General features: G+C 44.5%; 1 protein-coding gene across 3 annotated transcripts; it reads left to right on the top strand.

Annotated features, from left to right (window-relative positions):
• The first annotated feature begins 545 nt into the window (after positions 1-545).
• On the top strand, positions 546-3,929 carry LOC310779776 (uncharacterized protein). Of its 3 annotated transcripts, none has more exons than XM_083640272.1 (7): positions 546-653; positions 837-1,181; positions 1,605-1,646; positions 1,938-1,979; positions 2,143-2,253; positions 2,393-2,427; positions 2,582-3,929. In XM_083640272.1, exons 1-7 carry the CDS (start codon positions 608-610, stop codon positions 2,699-2,701), a joined length of 741 nt encoding a protein of 246 aa, XP_083496398.1. In that variant the 5' UTR covers positions 546-607; the 3' UTR covers positions 2,702-3,929. The 3 variants fall into 3 exon arrangements, with proteins under 3 accessions (XP_083496398.1, XP_083496399.1, XP_083496397.1); XM_083640273.1 differs by having other exon boundaries at positions 2,134-2,253; positions 2,393-2,422; XM_083640271.1 differs by having other exon boundaries at positions 2,134-2,253.
• Positions 3,930-19,793: the final 15,864 nt, after the last annotated feature.

Here is a 19,793-nt window from a genome sequence, read left to right as displayed (position 1 = left end):
TATGGGGGAATTCTCTATCCTATAAATCACTGACGTCCTCCTCACGTCTCAGGAGGAGCGTCATCTTATCATACGACGAATCTAATTTGTTTATTGTATCATTAAAGTTTATTTGTACCTTGTTTCTAGTCTCTCATTATTGAAATACTCATACAAATAAGTTGGACTGTATAAACACTGCAATGTTTTTTTGTTTTCTTTTACAAATGTATTTAAAGCTAGTGTTGTGTTTGCACAGTATGAGAGACAGCAGGAGGAAGACCCAGGGCCTATCCTGCTCTGGGTTTAGGGTGGTTGTGTTCTGTTTGATGTCCTTTTCCTGTCACAACACTTGACAAATTGTGCTGCTGTATGTGTTTGCACATTGCGGTACGTCACCCAGCAGATATGCAAGTACTTTTTTTAAATCTCTCACGCCCACAGGAAGAACCAGTCCAGCGTACGTGTGTCACGTGGCTAGGGTCTTTCAGCAAGAGCTACAGTACCTACATGATGAGCACCAAGTGTGTGTGTGTGCGTGTGTGTGTGTGTGTGTGTGTGTGGGTGGGGGGTAATCTCCACATTGCCTGCATTGGTCTAACGCACATAGGCTACAGTCATACACACAATGAGGAGCTACACCTTGGTAACAGCTTTACTCCTCTGCAACCTGAGTAAGTAGCCTACTGATATTATATTATTCTCAACACTAACTGCCTCACTTCTCATCGATACAGTAACACAGACAATTTTAAATGTATTAATGACTAATTATTATGTTAATTTGAAGACATTATGTTCCTGTTGCATTATCAACAAAGGAATAAATGAGTTGTTCTCTTTGGTGTTTGTTTCAGGCTGGATCCGTGTCTCGGTTTCTGCCTCTCAGACTGTGGAGGTCCAGCCTGGTGGAGAAGTCACATTGATGTGCACCAACATTTCCATGTATCCCACTCGCTCAGAGTGGTTCAGACAGGTCAACAGATCCGAGCCCTGCTGCATCTCCGCTATGCGTGAATCTGAGGAGACGCCTTGGTTCTGTGGTGATTTTCTAAATGGCAAATATGAAATGCGATCCAATGTCTCCACTCTCTTCCTCAAAATCAAGCCAGTGGATGTATTTGACTCTGGGCTTTATTTCTGTGGGTTTGACCAGTACCAACACACAGTCATTGTCAATGCGACTTACTTAAAGGTTCAAGGTAAGATCATCATAAATTCTCATTTGTCTTACGATTCCAGTTCATGACTATTATATATCTTTTAGAAGAGTAGAGTGCACGCACATCCGAGATTATTTCAACAGGTGCTGGAAAAATACGCGTATAGAAAAAGAAAAGGAAATCCGCACACTGTTTTTTTCAGCTCCCACGGTGAGTTTTTTAATTACAAAAAAGCAACGTTTCGACCCTCACGGGTCTTCTTCAGGCAATACAGAGGATATTATATATCTTTCACATGATATATCTCAAATGTATCCTCAAAGTAGCTGCAATATATAGAACAAAACTGTCTAATAATATGTACAGAATAGTAATATGTAATGTGTGGTCTATTTCATCATTCTCAAAATAGGATTATGTGTTATATGGTCAAAATATTCATGAGATATCATCTTATTTAAGGGAATGGTGATTTTGATGATGAAGGTGATGATGGGACTAAAGGTAAGATTCTCCCTCCTCATACAGATTTATTTCATTGCACATTGTTTCCTTGTTTCATTGTTTGAGGGCTCTTGAAATATATTTAATGGATAGCCACTTGAGATTAACAATCTCATTTTTGAGGTGGTCCAACACAAAAGTACAATGCAACATAAACAAACACAGACAATATACATAGAGGCTCTCATTTACCGACCCATCCACATCATTCCCATAAATCCACGAAACCCGTACAAAATGAGAGGGAAGTAGAAGTCAAAATATTCATGAGATTATATCGTCTTTTTTAAGGGAATGGCGATTTTGATGATGAAGGTGATGATGGGACTAAAGGTAAGATTCTCCCTCCTCATACAGATTTATTTCATTGCACATTGTTTCATTGTTTCATTGTTTGAAGGTATCTAGTTTTGTCCATTTTTAGAATTAGCCAGGTCTAAAATGACAAAGGGTACAGTTCTAATCCGTCTTATTTAATAATTCTCAGTTCTTTCAGAAGAACTTGATGGAATAACAAGACTGGCTTCTGTGATCCTGGGTGGTGTGACTGTTTTCCTCATTGTGGTCATCGTCTTCCAGTTTCTCAAAATCAGGCAACTTCAGACAGGTACTCTCTGAGAGCCAACTGTCATGTATTGTTGTACATTGCACATTGAAATAGGATGGTCAAATTCAAAACGGATTGAAAATGGCAACATTTTTGGACAATGATGATTAACTTACTAGACTGATTCTCTGTTATTTAGCTGCTAAAGAAGAACTGCAGCCACAAAGAAGTGAGGTGAATCAGTTTTTAATAGTTATTCTTAAATGTTCTATGGTTTAAAAAGTGCTGGAATAATTTCAAGTCATGATTATGCGACTAAAGATGTTTGTCTCTCTGACAAATTCAGCTATGTGAATATGTGTGTGATTGTGTGTTCTCTTATTGACAGAATCTGGACTCTGATGAGCTGATGTACGTAGTGCAGGGTTTACATCCCCAAATGAAGAGGAGGAAGCCTGCATCAGAGAGAGAGCTGGAGACTCATGTTGTGTATGCTGCCCCCAGATAGGAGCAGGAAGACACTGGAAATGCAACTCAGGGTGGAACTGCTACTTTGTCTTATACCCTAACCCTATTCTCAAATATTGTGTGTGTTCTCTTTATCACTGGAAAGAGCAATAGGATTTTGTCATAAGGCTCAATGTTCAACATTGACTTTTTCTTGGTAGAGCTGAGGTTTGATTTTCACCTCTTTCTTAAGCTTTTTCGGTAACACTTTATAATAATGTTCAGTTGTAAGTCATTTATAAGCCTGAAGTTAATGATGAACTAATAATTTACAAAACATTTATAGATGATTAAGTGCTATGTCACCATATCGCAAATGTGTTTTAAGTCATCTATAAACTTGTATTAAATTAAGTGTTTCTTACAGTTATAAACGATGCATAAATCATTTACAATTCATTTACAAGGCTTTCTGCATCCCCTTGCTAAGATTTCAGTTTTTGCAGTGTAGTTCCACGAATGGACAGTTGAGGTTGGCTCCAAAAGGGAGTCATTCCCTATTCACCCCTATGTTAAAATGCATGTCTTTAAAACATGAATAAGTATGCTTACAGCCTTGTTCAAAACATGGTTTTGGTGTACAGTTACAGTAGCAAATGTTCATATAACTCACCTGTTTAGAGTAAAACAGAAGATAGAAAAGGCTATGTTTTGGGCGTGATTGACAGGTCACCTGTCCAGTGATTGTGCAGCTTACTGATCATGGACCAATAGCAGGCGGAGCTGTGGCTCAGGAAAACCCCTCGTCTTGCATGAACTGCGCAAGAACCCTAAGATGGCGACTGTCACACTAGGCTTCAAAACGGAAGTCCAAAAACCAATGTGTGATGTCACTCTGACTCTGTCCATATTTTTTTTATTGATGGTACTGTAGTAGGTAGACATCACATCAGAAGTCACATGACTTCTTTGACAGGAAGAGACAGCACAGTGTGGAGAACGAGTGAGGTAAAAACCATGAGGCCTGTCATGGAAACGCTTTGGAACGGGTCAAAGGAAGCTGTGGATACTGACATACTTGCTTCTGTCCTGTAAACAAAACATGATCAACCTCTACATTTGTGTTGAAGTTTTGACATCAGTGTGTAAATGGTATTCTACACTGAGCAGTGGTTTTCAAACTTTTTGTGCCCAAGGCACCAAAGGGCAAGCCAAAATCTCAAGGGACACCTTTATTCATACCCATGCAAAATACTCTGTAAATGCTTTTTATTTACTTTTATTTACATATTTGCTTAATAAAATAATTCACTAATTCATTTTAAACTTTGTAAAATTACATCAAAGCAATAGGCTTCTATTTTACACATTCTTCATTGAATGCAGTTCATTTCTATGTATAATAGTGACATAGCCTAATTGTAGCCTATATGCTATCTTTCATAATAAACCTATAGCTGTCCGAGTCCCCTGTTATAGCCTAGATACACTAGATGACTTTGAAATCTTAACTGATTATGAAAAGACTGGGGAGTTTATACTACACAACTTTTTCCTTAAGATTGTTTATCACAACTGAAAAACTCACTGAATTACATAACACGACTGGAATCACAGATCAAAATACACTACCCGACTGAACGCCCAGAAAACACATATTTCAGTTAGAAGACGGTGTCTTGAACTCACAACACAAATAACCAGCAATCATACGGAAGCTAGACAATTTTAGTTTCAAAATAAAAGAGCAAATGTATTGCCTACTGCATGACTCACTACAGGTTAAAATTGACTTTTCAAAGCCACAACATTACGTTAATTTAAAACAGGTTTCTATGCAAATGTGTTCTTTATTTCCTCTTTGGTACTTGGGGTATTTCGGATCACACACACAAAACGGTTGCAATGGTATACTTTTATTTTGAAATTTGTAATGGGATGTTTCGGTTTTATTCTTTCTGACTTAACCGTGAGCAACCGCGCAGCCCTGTACTGATCTGCGGCTGGAAAACTAGACGAGCTAGACATGTCTTCGTGTTGTGCAGTGGGATGCCAGAATCGGAAAGCTATTGTAGCCGAATATTCGGGTCCGCCTATTCACACTTGGTTAATAAAATAATAAACAATAGAGCCATGCTGTAACGTTATAACAAGCTTCACCTTTATTCTCCCCACATATCCTGTTCTACGGCAACCCTCGAGGGAACATACTGTAGCGATCCAGGTAATCCAGGTATTACCTGTAATGTGGTGTGCAATGGAAGTGTCTAGATTGCAGCTAGGAACTAATGTGTGTGGGTGTGTTCCTAGGGGGAAGGGGGTATATGGGACCAGCGGCAGCGTGGCGGAAGCCAGTCTAGTGATGCGAGGGAGCTGACCGGGTGTCGTGTGTAGAGCTAGCAGAGAAGCTAGCTGCTAGCAGCTGAATGAGCCTGTCAATAAAGAAGCCTGTACCAACTGCAAGTCTCCGGTTCCTTGGCGTATCAGCGATATGCTACATTGGTGTCAGAAGTGAAGCGGTAACGCCTCTGATTCGGCCGGGAGAGGAGAGAGAGAGGAGGAACGGCAAAAGAGACTGTGTGCGGTGCGGCTTTTGGGCTCCAGACCTAGCGGTAGCAGGCTAGCTGCGTGTGCTAGCTGCTACGGGCGCCACGTGTGATGGTGCACAGTGAAGAATGGCCATTGGCGAACGGGAGAAAAGAGGAGCTGACGACGGGGATCAGCTCGGTGCTGGCGGGCATGGAAGCCCGCTTGATGCAAGAGATCAGACGGCTGTTGGAGGCGACGCCGGCCTGGGCAGAGGGGCTTATGGAGCTGCTACAAGAGGTCGCACAGCACGGAGAGAAGCGGACGGAGGAGCCGCAAAGAGAGTGTTGGACCTGTGGAGAACTGGGCCACGTGGCGAGGTGGTGCCGAAGCGGTCCCGGGAGACGGACCGGGTATGCGGAGCAAAGGTACTGGGGACAGCAGGGAGCCTGCTGGGCATGCGGTGCCTTGGGACACATAGCCAGAGAGTGTCAAGAAGCTGTCGGGGACTGGAGAACAGCGGGAGAGGAGAGACGTGCAGGCGGCGGACAGGTGAGACTTTGTTGGACGTGCCGTTCGCCTCAGCATTTAGCCAGAGACTGCACTAAGAGTGTGAACGCTGGAAGAGACACACAGCCGGGGGAGCAACAGGCAGAGGAACAGCGGAGCAGCGGAGCACTGGAGCAGCCTGAGCAACAAGCGGCGGAGCAGCAGAGCAGTGCAGAGCCGGTCATTCAGGTCAGGAGAGTGTGGACTGTGTGTCCAGATGGACGGGTGTTGCTAACGCCGGAGAAGCCTAGCTGCTCTGCATACCAGCCGGTAGAGGGCGACATCATTATCAGCGACGAGACCATCAGGAGAGCGGGGATCGTTTTGAACAGCCAGAGGGAAGTGAGAGACATCACCTGCAATGCTGTTGCAGTCGGGGGAGCGACACTCGAGTCTCCGGGTGAGCCTGGGGGGTTACCGCCGGGGGAACCGGCCCAGCCTAACCGCTACATACCCCCCACGGTTGCACTGCAGAGAGCCGAGGTGGAGATCGACACCGGTGGTGTTCGCCCTGCTCTCCTGAACACGCCGCCCCCTGGGGGAGCGGGACGGGAGGACGAACGAGTGCAAGAGGTGGAGGAAGACGAGGGAGATTGTTCAGATGGGGACCTGACAGACGAGGACATAGACGCCATCATGGATGTCGACGAGGAGGAGTGGAAACGCAGACAGATGGAGGACGTGGAGATCGGTCCGGTGTACGGGTGGGTAGCGGCCGGACGCCGGCCCCCTGTGGAGGAGATTCACACGTGTTCCGGTGCCACGAAGGGACTGTGGAACATGTTTTCGGACCTGCGTCTGGATGGAGAGGGGTTGTTGGAGAGAAAAGGGGGCCAAGGGGAAAGGGGGTTCCAGAGGGTTGTACCCAGCTACCTGCAGGGGTTGGTGTTACGGGGGACGCACGGGGGCTGCGGCTGGAAGGGTCATTTCGGGCCTGAAGTGACACTCCGCCGGGTTCGTGAACTTTACTACTGGGGCAAACACAAGGAGGATGTGCGGGACTACTGCCTTAGCTGTGTCGACTGTAATGTGCTTCAGGTGGGACAGAAGCTGTAAAAGGGGGGATGGAAATGGTGGTTGAAGAAAAGAGGGAAAATGTAAACGGGGTATTGAGTCGAATGTAAATGTGTGTAAAAAAGAAAAGGGCTATTGGAATGGGAATGTTGTGAGGGGAATGTTGACTGAAATGTGGGCTGAATTTAAAGGAATGGGAAAAGAGGGAAGGAATGAAAAGAAATGTAAACGGTGGTGGTGGAATGCGAAAAGAAGTGTGCTGAATAATAAGAGACAAATTGGGGGAATACAAAGAATGCAGTGTTGGTGTGTTTTGGTACAGGAGGGATATGTGTGGGTTGTGGGTGTCAACGTGGGCGTTGACTTATTGTTGGGCGGGGAGTATGTAGCGATCCAGGTAATCCAGGTATTACCTGTAATGTGGTGTGCAATGGAAGTGTCTAGATTGCAGCTAGGAACTAATGTGTGTGGGTGTGTTCCTAGGGGGAAGGGGGTATATGGGACCAGCGGCAGCGTGGCGGAAGCCAGTCTAGTGATGCGAGGGAGCTGACCGGGTGTCGTGTGTAGAGCTAGCAGAGAAGCTAGCTGCTAGGAGCTGAATGAGCCTGTCAATAAAGAAGCCTGTACCAACTGCAAGTCTCCGGTTCCTTGGCGTATCAGCGATACGCTACAATACACAGCCTCGCATACACACGCATTAGAACACAACACAACACTGAACAGTCACTATCAACAAAGCAAGGCCTAAAGTTTTACCGAATCCCGTCAACTCATACTCCTTTTAATGCACCGTAATGGTTGTAAGCCCGAAAGAGGAAATCATTAAAAATGCCCGACTTTGCAGTGCTCATTTCATATCAGGTAAGCTGCCTGTAGCTGTAGGTTGCTAACAGCCACATCGCTCGGTTAGTTAACAAACAAAGTAACGTTAAATAATGTCATTATTGAGTTGTGTGCATTATCAACATAACAATATATATTTGCAAGTTACAGAATAACTATCTACGCTATGTATTGCTGGCCACTCTAGGCTTGGCCATTTCTTCTTGTCTTTTATCTATTGACACGGCGCCAATGCGTATGGGTCTGTAAGACGTATCCCATTAACCAACGTTAATTTTGATGCATAACATTGCTTATCACTAGGCGATAAGCTGTTGTAGTAAGCCGAGAACTGCATTTTAAAACTAAAATCTAACTGTGTGTCGCAGATGGGCGCAGAGCAGTCCTGACAGTGGCGGATTTTACACAGCACTGTGTGTCTGTCAATGCCTTTTTACCTCCTTGATGCGCGTGCAGCTCCAATGTTGACAGCTGTATAAGGGGTCTATTCACATGCGCCTTGGTATCAGAAATATCTATTGTATGAAGACTAACTATTTGACTGCTTTTGGCTCATTGCCTCCTAGTTTTTCATTGGATATTGACAGGATTCCACATGCACGTGAGTTGAGTTGAGTCGGGTCATTGCACCAGTTTATACTACGCGACTCAACGCGAGAAATTCAAACATGTTTGATATCCTAATCGTTGTGGCTCCGACTGGCTCTGACTGGCGTCGAGAGGCAGTTTACACTTGACGATTAGAAATCTGTACCCATAATAACAGATTTTGCTGCTAATTGGCACAACAACTGCCCACAACAACTGCAGACTACAGTCAACAAAGACAGACTGAACCCAACTGGAAATCCTATGTAAAATCGGAGGGAAACTCTTGTAGTGTATTTTTGATGGCCCCACCAGGCAGCTCAATTTAATCCCTGGTTGTCACAAAATCCCACGGCCTGCTGGTCTTGCCTCACGGCACACAAGTGTGCCACGGCACACCATTTTGGAACCACTGTTCTACAGCATTTTAATGTTATTGAATATTTTCACTTCTGATATAGCCCTACAGCATGTCTCTTTGGTCTACTACAGGGTTCCCCAAATAGCGGCCCGCGGGCGCCCCCTGTCCCACCCGCTGGGTGTGTTTCTGCGGTGACAAACAGCACTATCTGAGCCTGCAAGGTTTGAACCACAGGATGACTGGGCTTCGCTATTTCACCGGTTTCAAATTAAATTAGTCCATCGGCCGATGCTGACATTTTCACATATCGGTACCACTCAAGGGGACTGCACAATTTTTGTATTTTTGTCTTCCTACATGTCTCTATATTTTGGTATGATAACCCTGCCAATCTGGTAGCTTATTGATAGTTATCACTCTGTAAACAAACCTACTCCCATATAAATGACAAAACCCTGATTTCTGTGTATTAGTCCAGATGATATGTGAAAATGATGTTCCCTTTTTCATAAAAGCATGAAACTTGGTACGCTTATAGTTTGGGGCCCTGAACATTTTCAGAAATTGAGCCATCACAAAAATGCCTTGTGGCGGCCATTTTAATTCTGCCATAAGATAATTATGTAGTTTGCATCATATCTCCTGAACCACACATGATAACACAGAAAAGGTGATGTCTATCCCTATGTTTTCATGGTAAAGGATTACAATGATACTATTATAGAACATCATAAACTGTTAAAGTGACTAATCAATGGTGAATCCGATGACGTTGTGAGAAGGAAATGAGTAAATGACAGTAGCCTATATCTGCTGCGTGGTTACAGCCTCTCTGTCCCATGGATGTATTCTGTCCCCTGGTGGCCACCAGCAGGTAGCAGCCATGACATGGGGTTGAGTGATGGGAATTACGGCTCTCTGAAGAGAGCCGGATCCTATCGCTCGATCCGTTCCTTTCTGAGAGCCATTAAAAATAGCGGCTACTCGTTCGTTTTGTTTGTTTGTTTGTTTGGGGGGGGGGGGGGGGGGCATGGCTGCTGTTTATCTGCGAAAGAATCACTTGGAAATATATCGTATTTGGGGCAGATTCGATTTAGACCCACCCACCCACCATCACCCACCAATAGGCTACTATCGCATCTGTGGACTTCAGCACTAAATTACTAGTAGGCCTAGCCTATTTCCAGACCTAATGTCAATGATCTAGTAAACATTAGCCTACACAAGGTGCCGCCGTACCTGCTTAGTGGATTTAGGCTATTTATTCTATGTGTGTAGGCTAAGTAAAGTTGCCTTGCCTTGAATGCATTTAATGCAACTTCAACCAGTAGCGTAGCCAGACTCGGCTCATTGGGTGTGCCACAGAAAGCCAGGGTGTGCCAGGGGGCGGACCATTTGGTGGCGGCGGCCTCGAAAAATTTGGGTCTTTTCAAACCAGATTTAGAGGAATATTTGTGTGTTGTTTGCTCCTTTTCGCACTCATTATTAGCAGGTAGAAGCAGTCAATTAAATTGTATTTTTTGGCAACATGTAAAACCACTTTGTTTAGTATCTCAAAAAAGTCTCACCTACTTTTTCCAATGAGTGTTCTAGTCGGGAAAGAACGCAAATTTGGTTGGCATGTTCGTGTGGACCCGTATATTATTAGAAATCTGAGACGCATGCAGATGCATGACTGAAAAGTCTCCTGGCTAACGTTAAATGCGAAGGGACACGCCGCCAACATCTTCACTGTGCGTGGCGTGCATTAGAAAGTGCGTTTCACAGTGATACATGGGGGCTGCTACTGTTAACGCTAGTTAGATAGTACAGTAGTGTGGCAGTCTCTAATATGCTACCGCCGTTCATTCCCCCAAAAGCACACACAACAGCGCTAGAAACAATCACATACATGTTGTGACTTGTGTACTCACCATGCGATCATCAAATAATAACAAGCTGATAGTCTATATAATAGTCAATAATGAGAGACTAGAAACAAGGTACAAATAAACTTTAATGATACAATAAACAAATTAGATTCGTCGTATGATAAGATGAGGCTTCTTGTCTTTTATCTATTGACACGGCGCCAATGCGTATGGGTCTGTAAGACGTATCCCATTAACCAACGTTAATTTTGATGCATAACATTGCTTATCACTAGGCGATAAGCTGTTGTAGTAAGCCGAGAACTGCATTTTAAAACTAAAATCTAACTGTGTGTCGCAGATGGGCGCAGAGCAGTCCTGACAGTGGCGGATTTTACACAGCACTGTGTGTCTGTCAATGCCTTTTTACCTCCTTGATGCGCGTGCAGCTCCAATGTTGACAGCTGTATAAGGGGTCTATTCACATGCGCCTTGGTATCAGAAATATCTATTGTATGAAGACTAACTATTTGACTGCTTTTGGCTCATTGCCTCCTAGTTTTTCATTGGATATTGACAGGATTCCACATGCACGTGAGTTGAGTTGAGTCGGGTCATTGCACCAGTTTATACTACGCGACTCAACGCGAGAAATTCAAACATGTTTGATATCCTAATCGTTGTGGCTCCGACTGGCTCTGACTGGCGTCGAGAGGCAGTTTACACTTGACGATTAGAAATCTGTACCCATAATAACAGATTTTGCTGCTAATTGGCACAACAACTGCCCACAACAACTGCAGACTACAGTCAACAAAGACAGACTGAACCCAACTGGAAATCCTATGTAAAATCGGAGGGAAACTCTTGTAGTGTATTTTTGATGGCCCCACCAGGCAGCTCAATTTAATCCCTGGTTGTCACAAAATCCCACGGCCTGCTGGTCTTGCCTCACGGCACACAAGTGTGCCACGGCACACCATTTTGGAACCACTGTTCTACAGCATTTTAATGTTATTGAATATTTTCACTTCTGATATAGCCCTACAGCATGTCTCTTTGGTCTACTACAGGGTTCCCCAAATAGCGGCCCGCGGGCGCCCCCTGTCCCACCCGCGCTGGAATTGTATTTTCTTTTTTTTGACGTGCTGCTCTCCATATTGACCTGGCTATGAGCCCCTTCCGTCTAATAAGAAACACTGGTGCAGAGTCAACTTCTGTTGTAACATTTCAGTCTGGATTCTGGAATATTTTTCAATCATCTTGATGAAATCAGGCTAAATGTAATGTAATAAATGACTGTTCAACACTGAATAAGTGTCCAAATGTTCATGTCGTTCTGGCCAATACTATTCAGTCTGGAATATGGAATATCTTTCAATAATCTTTATGACTAAAAGGCTAAAAGAAATCTCATGTGTAAGAAATGACTGTTCTACATTGAGGAAGTTTGAAGTAAAAATTTAAATAATTAACTTGTTGGTTTGGGATTTATTTAGCTTCAAGAGTGCATTTTTGTTCTTGCGTGACCCTCAACACAGGCTTTGAGAATCCCGGGCCACTTACTGACTTATGCTTAAATTAACCCACTCATATTCTAGTTAATTTCAAGAAAAACATTTTGGCTAGTGGAAATTCTAATTGGCTGGTAACTTTAAAATCTAGCAGCCATATTGGCAGGTGGTCCAAAAAGTTAATTTCAAGCCATGCAGGGAGAGCAGGTGGTGACATAAGAGTGAATGAGAAAAGGATCAAATATTGATGGGTATACTGAATAATGACATAACAACTGTTCATTTAAAATGAGTTATTCCTCTGAATCTGGCTTCAAATGCCTCAAATGTTTCACACCTTCGGTCCCCAGCCCTCGGCCCTCAGCAAAATGTGGCCCTTGGTGAAAAGTAATTGGTCTACTATGTGAATAAAATATCAAAGATACAGCAGCATCTCTGTTTTCTATCCTGGGTGTGTTTCTGCGGTGACAAACAGCACTATCTGAGCCTGCAAGGTTTGAACCACAGGATGACTGGGCTTCGCTATTTCACCGGTTTCAAATTAAATTAGTCCATCGGCCGATGCTGACATTTTCACATATCGGTACCACTCAAGGGGACTGCACAATTTTTGTATTTTTGTCTTCCTACATGTCTCTATATTTTGGTATGATAACCCTGCCAATCTGGTAGCTTATTGATAGTTATCACTCTGTAAACAAACCTACTCCCATATAAATGACAAAACCCTGATTTCTGTGTATTAGTCCAGATGATATGTGAAAATGATGTTCCCTTTTTCATAAAAGCATGAAACTTGGTACGCTTATAGTTTGGGGCCCTGAACATTTTCAGAAATTGAGCCATCACAAAAATGCCTTGTGGCGGCCATTTTAATTCTGCCATAAGATAATTATGTAGTTTGCATCATATCTCCTGAACCACACATGATAACACAGAAAAGGTGATGTCTATCCCTATGTTTTCATGGTAAAGGATTACAATGATACTATTATAGAACATCATAAACTGTTAAAGTGACTAATCAATGGTGAATCCGATGACGTTGTGAGAAGGAAATGAGTAAATGACAGTAGCCTATATCTGCTGCGTGGTTACAGCCTCTCTGTCCCATGGATGTATTCTGTCCCCTGGTGGCCACCAGCAGGTAGCAGCCATGACATGGGGTTGAGTGATGGGAATTACGGCTCTCTGAAGAGAGCCGGATCCTATCGCTCGATCCGTTCCTTTCTGAGAGCCATTAAAAATAGCGGCTACTCGTTCGTTTTGTTTGTTTGTTTGTTTGGGGGGGGGGGGGGGGGGCATGGCTGCTGTTTATCTGCGAAAGAATCACTTGGAAATATATCGTATTTGGGGCAGATTCGATTTAGACCCACCCACCCACCATCACCCACCAATAGGCTACTATCGCATCTGTGGACTTCAGCACTAAATTACTAGTAGGCCTAGCCTATTTCCAGACCTAATGTCAATGATCTAGTAAACATTAGCCTACACAAGGTGCCGCCGTACCTGCTTAGTGGATTTAGGCTATTTATTCTATGTGTGTAGGCTAAGTAAAGTTGCCTTGCCTTGAATGCATTTAATGCAACTTCAACCAGTAGCGTAGCCAGACTCGGCTCATTGGGTGTGCCACAGAAAGCCAGGGTGTGCCAGGGGGCGGACCATTTGGTGGCGGCGGCCTCGAAAAATTTGGGTCTTTTCAAACCAGATTTAGAGGAATATTTGTGTGTTGTTTGCTCCTTTTCGCACTCATTATTAGCAGGTAGAAGCAGTCAATTAAATTGTATTTTTTGGCAACATGTAAAACCACTTTGTTTAGTATCTCAAAAAAGTCTCACCTACTTTTTCCAATGAGTGTTCTAGTCGGGAAAGAACGCAAATTTGGTTGGCATGTTCGTGTGGACCCGTATATTATTAGAAATCTGAGACGCATGCAGATGCATGACTGAAAAGTCTCCTGGCTAACGTTAAATGCGAAGGGACACGCCGCCAACATCTTCACTGTGCGTGGCGTGCATTAGAAAGTGCGTTTCACAGTGATACATGGGGGCTGCTACTGTTAACGCTAGTTAGATAGTACAGTAGTGTGGCAGTCTCTAATATGCTACCGCCGTTCATTCCCCCAAAAGCACACACAACAGCGCTAGAAACAATCACATACATGTTGTGACTTGTGTACTCACCATGCGATCATCAAATAATAATCCAAAGTACGCGAAACTGTAATTTTCAAAGTAAATCCATAGCGAGAGGAACCAGCAAGAGTGGTTCCAAGAGGGTTACCTCTCTGCAACGAAAATCACTTCCTTGTTTGCCTGAGACGCATGGGTACACATGCGTCTCAGGCAAACAAGGAAGTGATTTTCGTTGCAGATGGGAACGCTCTTTGCTACTTATTTTCTCTATGGATTTACTTGCAGGCGGACAGTTGGACACAGTGCATGACAGCGTTGACATGTGTTTTGCAGACAAAACAAAACACTTTTTTTACCCCATTTTTTTGGGTGCGCCAGTGGCCTGTCTGGGTGGCATTTGCACACCCTAGCGCACCCGTGGCTACGCGCATGACTTCAACACTTGGCTGCTCAGAAAGTTGGCAGCAGATAGCCTGCCCTACACTCCACTCCGCCGCATAGCCCGCTGATTCACCTCACCCAGGCGAGTTACAGCATGCGACGGTAGCAATCAACGAGTGCTATCCTCCCTGCTCAGCGGACTAGCGAACTCGCGGAGGGAGGTCTACCCTGTGTGTGTGTGTGTGTGCGTGTGCGTGTGCGTGTGCGTGTGCGCGCGCGCGTGTGTGTGTTAGGGAGCGCAGGCAGTGAAATTTGGGCACATCGATCAAAAGAACGGCTCGTAGGACTCGGTTCCCTTCGTCCATAGCAAAGAGCCGTTCCATAGACTCGGATCGTTCGCGAACGTCACATCAATAGGCTATATGTGAAAGTGAAAGTTGATCATTCCTCTCGCATCAGGAAACGCGCAGCAAATATTCTGATCAAACTTTACTATTAATCTACTTTGTTTTTGGAGCAGCAGCATTTTCAATCGTTTTCGATCGTCAGTTAATAGACTCAGACTCATCTAACACAACACAGAATCATTGTCTTGGTGTGGCTGCTTGGTGATGAGCTCCAGTTGTTTCAGTTGACTTCAAACGAACATTCCAACACATTGAGCAGGACATGGAGTTTGTCGCCTGCAGCTTCCTGACCCTCGTCGGAGTGATTCTGCTGTACGGACCGAGTTACATTTCTGGTGAGTTCACTAAAACTACCGATAATAAACCCTTGGCACATAGCCTACAGGCTACAGGCGACGCCGGCTGGCAATGTCTGGGCCGTCGGTGACGATCGACGCTGAAGTTGGCATCTGATTCGCAGCTCACGATTGGAATTTTCTGGCTCACCTTAAAAAGTGGAACAGATGGCGTATGTGGTTCAATAATTTTCAAGCTAGTTCATGAACTAATAGGGGGGAGAATAATGAGAATGCAAGAATTAATCCTGCATTTTGTTCGTTTTTACTGTTGTAGTAGGCCTATGCTATTCTTATTGACCTCAAAAAGGTTATCTATTGGTGTAAACCGCTGGAAAAAGAGTTGATTTCACAGTTTTTGCCCATCTAGACCACAAACCAGGTCCAGCTCAAAGACCATTAGGGCCTGTGTCCATCTAGCGTCCCAGCTGAAAATATTTTAACTTTTCAGAAAGACGCTGGTGTGTCGGTTGTTACTTTTCTGGCAACTAATCATATGTGAAGAAAGAGTCCCGACCCGCACACTGTTAAGTTGCAATCAAATTTGTTTTAATGTGACGTTTCGGTCACCGACCTTTTTCAAACAAACATTCAGCAGAGGTGAGAAACCCAGCTTAAACAGGGGCTGTTTAGTTGCAGCCAATCCAAGCTCCCCACAGAGACTATTCAGATCTGACAATTAATAAAGACAATTGACTAAAAGGTAGGCTACAGCACTGAGTGATATGTACTAATATGAACATTTAACAAATAGCCTACACTTCAATAGGTAAATAAGTTAATAAGGTGAAGCTCTACAGGGAAATAGACAAATAGGCAATGATAATAAATAGACAAAAAGGCATAATAATGTAATAAACCAGCCCAATAAGGGCTCTGATGGAGGCAAGCAACACAAATCTCAGTAGTGTATAAAAATAGATAGCTTTAGTATTACAGGCTTTGTACGACAAAGTAAAACACAGAGGTGATCACAGGTGAGTATCGAATACGCTTCCCAACGGTCCCGGGGGTAGATCATAAGATAAGGCAACACCACTACACACATGAAGATGAAATCACTGCAAACTGGGCCACAACAGGCCAATGATTATGCATACACAGCACACGTGAGAAACTCCAAAGGCACGGTTTGAGCGTGCAATAGATGCAGTAACTACACAGCAATTAGGCTACATTTCCACACAGGGCTTACCCCAAACTGCCCGGGTTATGCACAGCAAAGAGCAAACAGAGTATGACACCCCTCGGAACAATTGGCCGCCTACTAGGACCCCCCGGATCATCTGTGGCTATAAGAACCAGTAAACAAATAAACCAAATAAACAAACCAAATAACCAAACCAAATAAACAAACAAACAAACAAGATAAGGCTTAAAACTTAACTCGCCTGTCGGCGAGACCCCCCCCCCGGGGTCTGAGCTAGGCACCGTCCGACTGGGGATAAACGGCTGGTCGGTGGTGCTGGCAGCGTACGGCGGCGGGCCGGACGCTGGTCTTGGCTGGAGAGCGGGTGGTGACCGAAGTGGACTGTACGGACCCCCGGCCCGATATCTGCTGAGAGGGAGGCAGCTGTCCTCCTCTCATGGGCACGGGACACACAAACACAGAACTCTCCAGCAACCCCGAATCACAGGCAGGCTCTGCTCTTTAACCCAGAGCCTCACCCCCACCCCACGGCTGGAGGCAATCACCCCAATCAGTCCCCAATCAGTCCTGGCACATAACCCCCCCCCCACACAGGTTTACCACAATAATACAGTGGTTAATTTGGGCCAGACTGTCTTCAATTAGGTCCTGAGCAGCAGGGTCCCCGCAGTGAAAGGTTAAAAGGGGAAACCTATGCACAGATAACCTATACACATGTGAGTGAGCTTCACAGTAAACAAGAACAAACATGAATAAAGTATGGAAATATCATACATGTATTTCCATACATGTATGGAAATACACTATGGATTATCTAGAGAAGTCTCTGTGTGTTCTCCCTTAAATGTATTGTCTATTTATCTCTTGTTATTATTCATGTTTTTTTCTTGATTACTGTGAAGCTCACCCACATGTGTAGGCTATATGTGACCAGTAGCCAACAGGTGTTACAACCATGAGCTATACAAGTGGGGAGCCAACCAGAACCATCAGACAGGACACCAGGAGCTGGATACACAATAATCTTTATTACAAAATAGAAAATGTTAAAAACCCCAGCCCACAGTCCAGGTGTAGTAGGTCCCACAGTGTCTTCTGTCGTCCGCTCTGTCCGTGTTCCGAACACCTCCAGGGAAGCTACAGGGGAATAATGAGACAAGTGACTTGACTGGGCAGAGGCCCAGGCTCCCGAGGGAGATGGCAAAACCAGCTAGTGGTCAGAATTTGTCCAGAACAATGGCCAAAAAAAGAAGGAAACCGCACTACAAAATATCACTGCAAATTTCACACTTGATTTAAGAACCTCTTGGGTATTTAGCTTCCTACTATGGAAAGTTGAAGGGGGGAGGGGGGGCAATGCTCGCACTCCACAGTAATTTCACACGTGATTATTTCCTTCATCAAAAGCAATCAAAAGCACACTTTAGGCACTCCAACCAGGGACAGCTATATCTGCCACAGCCGTTCAAGTGGCCGGAGGATGTGGGCTTTGTTTAGACGGGGCTGAAGTACAATAAAATGGCGCTCAAAAAAGGTAGGCTACAGTGTCAAAGTACAAAATATAAAAACAATGTTCATCTGGTCAGGGCAGGCGTGTACACTAATAAAAGGTGGTAGGAAAAGGAGGACAACATGAAGGACGATAGCTGCAGGAAACATAAGAGGGGCACTTAGCTGTAAGAGGGGTACGTCGTAGGGGTGTCAAAAATAATCGATTATAAGATGCATCGCGATGCGGACGTGCACGATTCTGCATCGATTCACAAATGTCAAAAATCGATTATTAAAAAAATAATAATAATAATAATAATTTTTAATTGATTTTTTTTTTTTATAATCAAATAAAATATAATGGAAGTACATGCAGTTGTTTATTTTAATTATGGATCATAATACAATGCAATTCCAAATGCACTTTTATTTTAAAAGTAGCCACACAGTGAGAAAAAAGAAAGTGAGAAAAAAGAAATCATGTATTGCGGAAAAGAGTGATGCATCGATTTAAGATGCATCGAGATGCATCGATAATCGTACTCGAATCGAAGCCCTCTGAATCGTAATCGAATCGTGAGGCCAGTGAAGATTCACAGCCCTAGTACGTCGTGACTACACCCCTCTACATTCCAACAATGCTTCCCCTCCAAGAAAGCCGTGTGGTGAAGTCCCTCTGGCCGTCAGACTGCTGTATGGTGGGTCTGGATACCGTGCGCCATCGGGAGTTTCGCTACTCGTGTTCGTAGCTCTGCCCGTCTCACAAGCGTCCCATCAACCTCTGGTTTGGCTTCTCTTGCCCGGGACTGCGTTTGTTGCTGCGTCAGGTCTGCTTCACTGATTGCACCTTGGCCAGCACCCTCCCCACTTCGGCATCGAGGTCCCCCTGGGGCTCCACCAGGTCTGCCTTCCTCTCACTGCTCTCTCACCTGCCTCTCCCCGCTCTCACCTCCCCGGCTGCCCTTAACACATTGAGTGCCACAGCGCTTCAGTAAAATTGTCTGGAGCCTGTGCCAGATTCACTTCCATTCAGTTGAAAACAGCTATAGAATTTTTTCTATTAGGGCTATATTGACAGGGCTGGACTTTAATGAAACATTGAACACTCCTGCTTCTTCCAAAGAATAAATTTTGTTTCTAGACAGTTCCATTATGAAATGACAGCCTCTGAAAAAGTGCACTTTCAAGGGTTTTCTGCCGTTTTTTTTTACTTTTTACCTCTCCACCTCTGAGCTGCGGGCTCCTCCCCACACGCACAGAGTCTGTTTTCTCACAGACTCCGTTTTTGCCCCGGACGGATCCCAGCGCGCAACAAGGAAATGCCAAACGCGACTGAACGAATAGGTTTGGCCGTTCGGCTTCGGATGCTGGCTTTCTGGCAGGGAATCGTGTGGAGATAGATAGAAGCAGAAGAGCTCAGTTGTGGGCGAGAATGCAGCCGAGCCAACTGTCCGCTGCAGGCAGAGCAATCTATACGGCTCTGGCTGAAGCATGCATCGGTTTCCCCTTTAATCACGTCTTTCCCTGCTTTCTCCTGCACAAAGTAAAGGATCTGAGGTGGGTGGCGCAGCTCCCGTGTCGATGTTTAAGGTGGCGCCGTGTGATCCCTTGAAGGGATTCATGCTCACTGGCTAGGTACGACCTTAAACAGCAGAATTATGGAATAATATGAATTATGATTTTAGGACGTCCACAGACGTCCTTGGCACTCCTCGTTACATTTTTTTAGGACGTCCAGAGACGTCCTTGGCACTCAATGTGTTAAAAAGGGGGAGAAAGACGCCAGCCCGCTGCCAAAGCTCCACTCTGCTGATCACCCCCAGCTGTGTCCAATTTGGATCTCCTTTCCCCACATCATTCAGTTAATCACGTCCCAGCGAGCACAAAACGTTTTTTTCAACGTTGATTTTTAGTTTAAATCTGGGTGATATTGGGTTTGAACGTCTAAGACCTAATTTCACCCTCTTTTCAACCGGCTAAAATGCGGATACAACGTCAACGTGTAA

The sequence above is a fragment of the Poromitra crassiceps genome (genome assembly GCF_964638095.1).
Source record: "Poromitra crassiceps genome assembly, chromosome: 7".
Lineage (NCBI taxonomy): Eukaryota > Metazoa > Chordata > Actinopteri > Beryciformes > Melamphaidae > Poromitra > Poromitra crassiceps.
The sequence above is the reverse complement of the archived record's forward strand: the minus strand, read 5'-3'. Positions and strand labels throughout refer to the sequence as shown.